The sequence below is a fragment of the Chenopodium quinoa genome, unplaced genomic scaffold (assembly GCF_001683475.1).
Source record: "Chenopodium quinoa cultivar QQ74 unplaced genomic scaffold, ASM168347v1, whole genome shotgun sequence".
In the NCBI taxonomy this organism is placed as follows: Eukaryota; Viridiplantae; Streptophyta; class Magnoliopsida; order Caryophyllales; family Amaranthaceae; genus Chenopodium; species Chenopodium quinoa.
Genome location: NW_018744874.1, coordinates 3,072,518 through 3,082,919, shown reverse-complemented (window position 1 = coordinate 3,082,919; position 10,402 = coordinate 3,072,518). Strand labels below are relative to the sequence as shown.

The 10,402-nt window shown below is 36.6% G+C and overlaps 2 protein-coding genes and 1 pseudogene across 4 annotated transcripts; 1 reads left to right on the top strand and 2 right to left on the bottom strand.

The window, feature by feature from the left end:
- Positions 1-47: 47 nt before the first annotated feature.
- On the top strand, positions 48-682 carry LOC110704895 (F-box/kelch-repeat protein At3g06240-like). Its single transcript, XM_021882706.1, has 2 exons — positions 48-198; positions 270-682. Exons 1-2 carry the CDS (start codon positions 48-50, stop codon positions 680-682), a joined length of 564 nt encoding a protein of 187 aa, XP_021738398.1.
- A 586-nt stretch (positions 683-1,268) lies between these two features.
- Positions 1,269-2,693, bottom strand: LOC110704894 (annotated as a pseudogene).
- A 1,900-nt stretch (positions 2,694-4,593) lies between these two features.
- LOC110705227 (protein MAIN-LIKE 2-like) lies at positions 4,594-10,196 on the bottom strand. 3 transcript variants are annotated; one of them, XM_021883085.1, is made up of 4 exons: positions 7,370-10,194; positions 6,109-6,630; positions 5,798-6,007; positions 4,596-5,303 (listed from the first exon to the last, which is right to left on the bottom strand). In XM_021883085.1, exons 2-4 carry the CDS (start codon positions 6,598-6,600, stop codon positions 4,878-4,880), a joined length of 1,128 nt encoding a protein of 375 aa, XP_021738777.1. In that variant the 5' UTR covers positions 6,601-6,630; positions 7,370-10,194; the 3' UTR covers positions 4,596-4,877. The 3 variants fall into 3 exon arrangements, with proteins under 3 accessions (XP_021738775.1, XP_021738777.1, XP_021738776.1); XM_021883083.1 differs by having other exon boundaries at positions 4,594-5,303; positions 6,109-10,196; XM_021883084.1 differs by having other exon boundaries at positions 4,597-5,303; positions 5,798-5,989; positions 6,109-10,194.
- Between the last annotated feature and the right edge of the window lie 206 nt (positions 10,197-10,402).

Here is a 10,402-nt window from a genome sequence, read left to right as displayed (position 1 = left end):
GTACGAGAAGTATTGGTAACCCGGCTACTCGCCGCCATCGAACAATCATGATTCCTCGTGGCTCGCAGTTTGGTTGTGTGTTTTATCATGAATCGTCAACTGATGACTATAAAATTCTTGGTGCGTTTTTATGTCATGGTGGTAACTATGTTCGAATTCATGAGTATTCTCTGAGTACTGGAAATTGGAAAAGAATTGGTAAATTGGACTACCCGTCATTTGATCTTCCTATCATCACTTTCAGGATCTCTATGCACGTCATATTGTAGAAAGGGTAGTGTTGATTCATGATACTTTTTACATGTTCATTGGAACGGTGTTGAATTGGGAGAAGGGCAATCGCAATCCTGTTATTGGTTTTGATTTGATTACAGAACAATTTAAGGAATTGTCGCCGATGGATTGGTTGGAGAAGTATAACTGGCAGAATAACTTTAACATTCATATGAGACTGCGTTTGTTGGAGTTGAGAGGGTGCTTATCGTTGCTTTGTACAACAACTTATTTTTCTAAAGATGATGTTTGGACGTTGAAGCACTCTAGTGATGGGAATTCCTGGCATAAATTGTTCTCTATCAATCGTATTGGTGTCATATACTATTGTTTCTCTGAGACTGGCAAGTGTTTGCTTCCTACTAAGAAGAAACTCAAAGTATTTGATCCAAGTCGGGAGACACCATAAATGGCTCAAGGGGGTATTGCTTTCGATAATGTAGATAACATAGTTCACTCAAAAGGTTATATTGAAAGCTTAGTTTTGCCTTTCTAAATCCGGTTTAAGCAATGTGAATCTGTTCCAGTTGCTCCCTCTCAACCAAATACTTCTCAATTTCTTGGTTCTACATCTCCTTTAACTTGGTCGCCTCCTGAGCCCTGAAATGGAAGAAATACTTCTCAATTTCTTGGTTCTGCATCTCCTTAAACTTGGTCGTCTCCTGAGCCCTGAAATGGAAGAAATACTTCTCAATTTCTTGGTTCTACATCTCCTTAAACTTGGTCGCCTCCTGAGCCCTGAAATGGAAGAAATACTTCTCAATTTTTTGGTTCTGCATCTCCTTTAACTTGGTCGCCTCTTGAGCCCTAACTGCATCAGGTATCCAAGGTTAACATCATTTGGTCGATGGAGCAAGAGCAATTATTTTGGGATTTTGTCCCGAGATGCAACTGGATAAGAGCTAGTAGATGGACCATTAACAACAGTTGTCGCCTTCATTGCTTGAGCAGGAACATCCTTCAAGTCAGGAGAAACTAATTTGTCTTGCCTAGGTTTAAGCAATGTGAATCTGTTCCAGTTGCTCTCTCTCAACCAAATACTTCTCAATTTCTTGGTTCTGCATCTCCTTTAACTTGGTCGCCTCTTGAGCCCTGAAATGGAAGAAATACTTCTCAATTCCTTGGTTCTGCATCTCCTTAAACTTGGTCGCCTCCTGAGCCCTGAATGGAAGAAATACTTCTCAATTTCTTGGTTCTGCATCTCTTTAAACTTGGTCGCCTCTTGAGCCCTAACTGCATCAGGTATCTAAGGTTAACATCATTTGGTTGATGGAGCAATAGCAATTATTTTGGGATTTTGTCCCGAGATGCAACTGGATAAGAGCCAGTAGATGGACCATTAACAGCAGTTGTCTCCTTCATTGATTGAGCAGGAACATCCTTCAAATCAGGAGAAACTAATTTGTCTCGCCTAGGTTTAAGCAATGTGAATATGTTCCAGTTGCTCTCTCTCAACCAAATACTTCTCAATTTCTTGGTTTTGCATCTACTTTAACTTGGTCGCCTCTTGAGCCCTGAAATGGAAAAAATACTTCTCAATTCCTTGGTTCTGCATCTCCTTAAATTTGGTCGCCTCCTGAGCCCCGAAATGGAAGAAATACTTCTCAATTTCTTGGTTCTGCATCTCTTTAAACTTGGTCGCCTCTTGAGCCCTGAAATGGAAGAAATACTTCTCAATTTCTTGGTTCTGCATCTCCTTAAACTTGTTTGCCTCCTGAGCCCTGAAATGGAAGAAATACTTCTCAATTTCTTGGTTCTACATCTCCTTAAACTTGGTCGCCTCCTGAGCCCTGAAATGGAAGAAATACTTCTCAATTTCTTGGTTCTGCATCTCCTTTATCTTGGTCGCCTCCTGAGTAACATCCACAAGCACAGCGTTCTTACTGCTACTATCTACACCGGCAACAAGTTCTGCAACAATTTCTGAACTTTGGGGATTCGAGTAGACCCACTAACAAGGACAACATCATCAATATCACTCTTCTCCAATTTTGCATCCTTCAAACACTTTTCAACATGGTCCAAACAATCCATGAACAAATCCTTGTTGATTTTGTCAAACCTTGCTTGATTGATGGTTGATGAGAAATCGATACCCTCAAAGAGACCATCAATTTCAATAGTTGTCTCTGAAGTTGAAGAGAGGATTCTCTTAGCCCTTCACATGCAGCTCTCAACCTTCCAAGAGCCCTATGATTTGTACTTATATCCTTACTGTGGTTCAATTTAAACTCGGTTACAAGATGGTCCATCATTCTATTGTCAATGTCTCCTCCACCAAGGTGAGTGTCCCCGCATACTGCTATGACTTCAAAGACATACTTCTTCACCGCGACTATAGACACATCAAAAGTTCCACCACCAAGATAAAAAACCAAGATGTTTCTTGATGCAGGCCGACCACGCCCGGTTGTACTCATAACTGCATCAGGTATCCAAGGTTAACATCATTTGGTCGATGGAGCAAGAGCAATTATTTTGGGATTTTGTCCCGAGATGCAACTGAATAAGAGCCAGTAGATGGACCAAACCGAAAAATTGATAAAAAACGGGTTGATAGTTGTCTGAAATGTATTTGCTTGCAAAACTTTTAGAACTAATATATTTCACAGCTCCCTTTGCCAATTGATCTCCACATTGACAAGCCTTTACTTTTTTTTTTTTTTTTTTTTTTTTTTTTTTTGCCTTGGATACAAAAAATTGAGTAAAAATTTTGACTAAACATTCTATTTATCAAGTAACAAATTTGGGTTGTTATTGTGCATATGAAAGGTAACTTGAGTTTCTTTGTGCTTGAGAGTGTATGCAATAAGTGTGTGTGGCATGTATGGACTATGTGAGGGCTACTGTGTATGTTTTTTGGTTCTCGCTGTAGCACCAATGTACTGAATTCCTCCTATATTAACCGTATATGAAAAGAGTGGCATCCTACCGAGGGTGTCATCTAGGGGTGTTCACCGGTCCAAAACCGAACCGGACCAGACCGGAACCGGTTTGGACCGGGATCGGAATCTCGATTTTTCGAGAATCAGAACCGGAATTAATCGGTTCGGTTCCGATCCGATTTTTGGCCGGTTGGACCAGTTAGTTCAAATTTTTTTTTTAGGTTTAAATTTGGACCGGTTTATATCAAACTAAAAAAAAAAAATTTTAAATTTCGCGGTGCGGGCCTGAAAATATATATATATATATATGGGTCAACCCGGAACCAACCGAAAAACCGATAAAAATCGGGTTGATAGTTGTCTGAAATGTATTTGCTTGGAAAAATTTTAGATCTAATATATTTCACAGCTCCCTTTGCCAATTGATGATCTCCACATTGACAAGCCTTTACCACTTTTTTTTTTTTTTTTTTTTTTTTTTTTTTTTTTTTTTTTTTTTGCCTTGGATACAAAAAATTGAGTAAAAATTTGACTAAACATTTTATTTATCAAGTAACAAATTTGGATTGTTATTGTGCATATGAAAGGTAACTTGAGTTGCTTTGTGCTTGAGAGTCTACGCAATAAGTGTGTGTGACATGTATGGACTATGTGAGGGCTACTGTGTGTGCATGTATAAATAGATAAGGGGGCATAGTTGTTGTGCGTGAGTAATGTGTGAAAGTATATATTTAGTTAAAATTTCTTTTAGTGTTAGTGGGTGAAAAAGAATGAGGAATAATTATCCTTAAGTGTAATTAATTAATTAATTAATTAATCAGCCTAATTAGGGGGTGGATGTAATCCTTTTATTTAGAAGTATATTGAATGCTATTTAGAAGTAAATTTTTTTTTTTTCTCTTTGATCATCTAGCATGGGATAGTTGGATCAATTTGTGACTAAGTGATGTATTTAACCATGCCGGATCATCTAACATGAACACGAGTGGTTCTTCACATGAGGAAGAAAGAAGAGGTGTCGGGAGAGTGGTGTTTTGTCTACAAAGAAAGCGGAAACTTATTCCCTGTGAACAAGTAACCATCTTTTTTCATTCTCCATTTTAATTAATTATGTAACACCCCCATATTCTCTCTTGTATAAAATACTTAATTTGGCGCGTGGCATCATAAAACCGAGAATTAAAAGGGTATTATTGCTATATCCAACCAATCACATTGATTGAATACTATGGCATTTATCAAAATACAACAGCGGAAGACTTTACTTTAATCCAACGTTATAAATATTCATAATAATATTCATAATCCAACGTTAAATTTCAAATTCAAGGATCGAAGACCGGACCGAAAAAACCGGTCCAAAACCCGAACCAGACCGGTTTGGACCGATTTTCAATTTTTCTATACTTTTTAATAGTTTTTATTATATTATGAGAAAAAATAAAAGTAAATATAAGAAAAATGACTATTTAATGCCCATTTTGAATGGCTAACATGAAATAATGTATAATATAAAAATATTTGTATCATATTGAACTTAAAATAAAAAAAAAAAAACAGAAGAACCAAATGGTTCTACAACTATACAAGTTCTTTAAAAAAAAACCAGCTCACTGGCTGGGTGTGAAAAACAGAAGAACCAAATGGTTCTACAACTATACAAGTTCTTAAAAAAAACCAGCTTACTGGCTGGGTGTGAACGGAACATTCGGACGTCGTTCACGAGAGCTTCTCCGAGGAACCCCCCACCTGTGAATAATCCCGACGTTGACGTTGACGACGAGGAGGAGGAGGAGAAGGAGCAGGAGAACGAGAAGGAGAAGGAGAACGATTGTCATCATGGACTTCATCAACACACATTTTTTTATCCCACAATATAAGCTCACGCTTATACGACTCGAAATAATCGTGCCCGTTAGAGCCACGATTATCCACAAATCGTATATGATGATCAAATATAGCGAGCTTGTCCCTATGCATGACCGGGTCGAGTTCGTAGCCTCCAAATTGTTTTGTAACAAGATGTGGTTTATGATGAACCACAAAGTTGTTACAAAATATCGGGCCAAGTCGTGTTACGAACCATTTATCTTCTTTCAACTCATCTGGAAGCACCCAATTGGCATAGGGTGTCCAGCAAATTTCCTGTCAATAAAACATCAAATACAATATCAAAACCAAAAAAATTCAATAGTGTAATTCAGCTCCTAAAAGGGCCTAATTCAAATTAGAATATGGGACATTAACATAGTGACACAAAAACAACATATAGATGGACAAAACTCGTTCAAACTTATTCTGCCAGGGACTTCAGCACACTTGTTTCAGTTCATTTTAATTTTAAAATCAGATCAGACTAGATTTATGGTTGTCAATACAAAGAATGACACATACAAGGGGACTACTCCTCAAATAGTTTCTGCCAGAGAACTCTTAAACTCTTTTAGCGTTCATAATTAAGTTTTAATAGTTCTAGCAGATTGTATTAAACAAGAATAATACTTGCAAAAAGAAAATGATATCAATAAACAAGCAAAAGACTTATTATAACCAAAATCGATATAATATAGATGGACAAAACTCGTTCAAACTTATTCTGCCAGGGAATTTACCAAAAAAAAATAAAAAAATATACATACCTCATCTTCAAGGTTCTCAAAAACAGTGTGCATCTTCTTGCGGTAATCCGACCTGCGGTCATTGCCAAGGGCGGAATTTAGAAGCAGCTTCTCTAGTATCCATTGCATTGGAAATGGGTGTTGATCCAATTGCCCGGCCTCCATCTCCTCCCTCACTGATGTGAGGCCTAAAGAATCCCACAGCTTCGGGATCTGTACCAAGAAGAAACACTGTACAGTAAGCAGTCACAATCACATTAATTTTTAAATAATAAATATAATAAAATAAAGATTGATTAAAAAAAAAAAAAAAAAAAGAAGAAGAAGCTTACCACCAAAAGCCATGTACAACCACCTAATTTTGTTGACTGATTCAACTTCTCCAAGTGATGCTGGAGGAAAGCAAGCATGGCTGCCCCCCATGCATAAGTGCCAAATGTCCCATCTGGATCACTTAGAACCTCAAAAAGTGGGGGATAAAAGTTTATCCCATTGGGAGATAGAATTATAATGCATTGCACTATTACCATTAATAGTGCTGCCTTGCGCTTCTTCCAATCCGCAGAGGTGTCTTCGATAATCTCATACAACTTGTTAACATCGTAGATCACCTCTTCGAAAATAGCACTGCAATGGTTATTCCTATAATCTTTAACAAGCACCGGCTTGCCGTCAATCCGGATTCTTGCTAGGAATAACACATCTTCTAGTGTTATTCCTAGCACGTGCCCTCGAATGTCAAAGGTGTTGGTAATGGGATCGTAATATCCCAACACCTCTGACAAAAATGGGGATAGAATCGCGGATTTAGGCAGGGACAACATGTTGTATAAGCCGCGTAATCCTAAGCAATGCTGTAGAAAAGGCTCAGAAGTTTCATATGTTGTATTAGGAAAGTGATTTATCCATACATTAGGAAATAGACTATTAATCAGCCAGTGTAATACACGCATGTCAGTAATACAACAAACCTTGACCAAAGTCACACATAAACCCATCACAATAACATGAAATGAAAGGGTAACCAAGCAATCATTCAACATTCCAGAAAATACTCTTTCTACACTTGTCGTTGCAACGGATAGAGTTAGAACCAACTACAAAAGCAACTAACTTGATAATACAGTATAGCTAAAAGCCTAAAACACTAATAGTGAGCTTAGCACTGAACATATACAAATTCAAGGCAATCACTATATCCAATTGACCAATTCTAATATCAATTTCAAAAAATCAGAAATGCAATTATCCAAACTAATCCATTCCAAAAAAAATCAGAAACCCTAAGTTCTTAACCCCCTAATTTCATAGATTAAATATGAAATCATCAAATTTACTAGCCCATTGTCAATTTATAATATCAATTTCAAAGAAAAAAAAATCAGAAATTCAATATTATCAATTCCAAAATTAATCAGAAACCCTAACTTTCTAATTTGATAAATTTAATAACAGATCAACAATTTCAAAGAACATACACACTAATTGACTAGATTAAATAACACAAACAACTCAATTAAGCGCAAAATCAATCCAACAAGTCAGCAATTAGTGTATAATACGAAATTAAAACTTGAAAATTATCAAAGTTACCTAGAAGGCTGTAGGTGTGGAGGCAGTCCTGGAGTGCGGCTGTACGGTGGGCCGTGGGCGCTGGGCGGTGGCTAGAAGGTGCGGCGCAGCGGAGGGGCGGTGGCTGGAATGTACGACGGCAGGCGGCAGCGGTGTGGCGATTTCCGTGACTGTGAATCTTGAATCGTGAATCGTGAGATTTGAAGAGTGAGGGAGACGTGTGAATGTGAGTGAAGAGTGAGAATCGTGACTGTGTGAGACTAGTGACACGTCTGATAGATTTAATGAAACGGTTTAGGCCTATTCATTTTGTTTTTTTTTTAACTTAATTTTTTTTTTGTTTTCATTATTTGTTTTTTTTTAACTTAATTTTTTTTTGTTTTCAGTATTTGTTTTTTGTTTTTTTTTTTTACTTAATTTTTTTTTGTTTTCAGTATTTGTGTGACCCAGAGGCCCGTGAATAGATCCGCCCATGCAAAAAAGGAATACTGTAAATAAATATTAATAAAAGAGATACGAAAATATACATTGAAACTCGAATTCGTCTTGTCCTACAGCTTTCTCGGAGCTTCTCCAATAATATCGAATTCCGATCCCTTCTCTTTCATTTCAAAACCCGGTCAGAACAGCCAAAAGATTTCCCAAATTCATTGAAAAATTAATGATAATAAATTAGAAATTAGGTTATAGCAAAGGAAATCTTGTGGTGGTGGCTTCAAGATTGGTGGTGTTGTAAACAATTAATTGTTGGCGTTTTACACCCTAATTATCTAATTATGAATTTTTTGTATGTAATTAATTATCGGGGCAGTTAGTGATCAACTAATTATGAATTCTGTATGTTATGCCGGCCTGTGTGCCGAGTAATCTTGTAACGGTGGGGGTCGTATAACAATTTTAATTTGAGAAACAAGTTGACCTTTGTGCCAAAAATTTGAACTGTTCACGAACAATTTCACCTATTATTACTCCAAAAATTTCGAAGATGTTTGTTTTTTGAGTTAATATTATAACAATAAGACTGTTAATCTATTAATGTGTAATAACAAAGCATTTATTTCGAGGCATTTAAACCTTTTTAACACCAACCAAAATAATAACGAGCTACTTATTACGGTGGAAAGAACACTTCAAATAATATTAAACGCGGGTAGTAGTTCAGTATATCAACATCAAGTAGTTACACCCTCTAAGAAGTGATAAATGAAATTGCGGTGAACAACCTACTGTTGCAATTAATATGAAACAGAGGGAGTACACTATAATAAGAAGTGTGTGTATAGTGTATTACTCCCTCGGCTTCATATTAATTACTACCTCCGATTATACTTTTTGCAACTGGATAAACCTTATCATGTTAGAAATTGGCCTTGCACCTTGCAAAAAGTATTTGAAGAGGCAAAAAAATCAAATAAATGCAAACACTACTATTATCGCAACATAATTTGATCAAACAACTACATTCATCCTGAGGTCCCCGACAAGATTTCATCACCAAGAAAGTCAACAATCAGCATTCAAGCCAGTGACCCAATGAAAATCTTAATAAAAAAGTTCAAATTCTGGGTTACAACGGTTTACATATTTAATATGACGATTTTTGAGACTTAGTTGCATGTTTCTTCCAGAAAAATGCTAAACTCTTCATTCTAGAACATAGAGTACACAAATAAAGAGAATGTAAAAATCACATTCATGACATTAACAATTCCTGCTATAAATTTCAATTACTCCTTAAATGTAATTAACATCATTGTGATATAATCTTTATTAACAATTACAAACTGCTAGAAATTGAACATTCCTAAAAAACTTTAATGTTGACTTAAGAACAAGTCCCAATTCCCAACAGAAGACGAAGCCAAAGGGTCTACTCTTGGTCTCCTTTTAAGTTCAACTTCACAAGCCTTACAAAACTTCAAATTAAATCAATAGAAAAAGCCTTACCAAAAAAAAAAAAAAAAAAAAAAAAAAAAAAAAAAACTTTAATGTTGACTTAAGCACCTCCCCAGGTATGTCAAACCGCCCTAAATTTGTGTATTCGCCCCAAGTATGTCAAACCGCCCCAACAAAACGAAACCGCCCCAAATTAGACTATCCGCCCCACGTTAAATTATTCGCCCCAATTACCCTATACCGCCCCAAATTTGATAGTAAGCGCCTCAAGTAATTTAACAGCCCCAAGTATGTCAAACCACCCCAATTACCCTATACAACCCCAAATAAGCTCAAAAGAAGAGAGTATTTTGCAAACATTTCGGCAACACCTCCCCATAAACGGACTAAACCAAATATTAAAATTATATTGTAAATCATATATATCATTTCTAGTTGACTAAACCAGCATAAAACGCATAATCCAGCTGAAATCAAAACAAACAGAGCAAAAATTAAGGTCGTCTATGAATGAATTGGTCTATGATACTCAGTGTATGCTGTTCGATGCATGATGTTTATAAAGGATCAATTAAGCGTCACGTGATTGACATACATAAAAATACCTTCAGATACCACACGAATACAATTCAACAAGAGCAGTGAGTAGCTGCTTGGGGATCCTCAAATATCATGTTTTGGTAAATATGATAATGCTAAATGAATAATAATATCAAATCAACTTGTGTCTCACCTTTAGGGATGGGTTGTCAACATATTCGTTGAGGGAGGGTTATAAGGGGCATACGTTCCTAAGACTTGGCTAAGTTGTTCATAGGAGGATTATGGATGGGGATATAGTTTTCATTAATCGACCTCCTACTACTCATAAGCATTCTTTTCAAGCATTGCGTGTGTACATTCATGAAGATAACGTGGTCAAAATAAACCCTCTTATGTGTGGTCCTCTAGCTGCAGATTTTGATGGGGATTGTGTTAATCGTTTAAGTACCCGGGGTTAAGAGATTTTCTAAATCAACCCCTACTATCATCTTAACCCCTACTAAATCAACCCCTACTATCATCTTAACCCCTACTAAATCAACCCCTACTATTATGTAATCCCCTACTATACCAAAACCCCTACTATCTTAACCCCTACTATCATCCTAACCCCCA

What these genes read in the sequence shown, in the direction of transcription:
- LOC110705227 (XM_021883083.1), bottom strand. Translation starts at nt 6,819, where the DNA reads ATGTTGAATGATTGCTTGGTTACCCTTTCATTTCATGTTATTGTGATG. An exon ending in GTTGTACATGGCTTTTGGTG is followed by an intron (nt 6,008 to 6,108) that starts GTAAGCTTCTTC and finishes CTTACTGTACAG; the next exon opens with TGTTTCTTCTTGGTACAGAT. An exon ending in TTGAGAACCTTGAAGATGAG is followed by an intron (nt 5,304 to 5,797) that starts GTATGTATATTT and finishes TTTTATTGACAG; the next exon opens with GAAATTTGCTGGACACCCTA.
- LOC110704895 (XM_021882706.1), top strand. Translation starts at nt 48, where the DNA reads ATGATTCCTCGTGGCTCGCAGTTTGGTTGTGTGTTTTATCATGAATCG. An exon ending in TGGAAATTGGAAAAGAATTG is followed by an intron (nt 199 to 269) that starts GTAAATTGGACT and finishes GTCATATTGTAG; the next exon opens with AAAGGGTAGTGTTGATTCAT.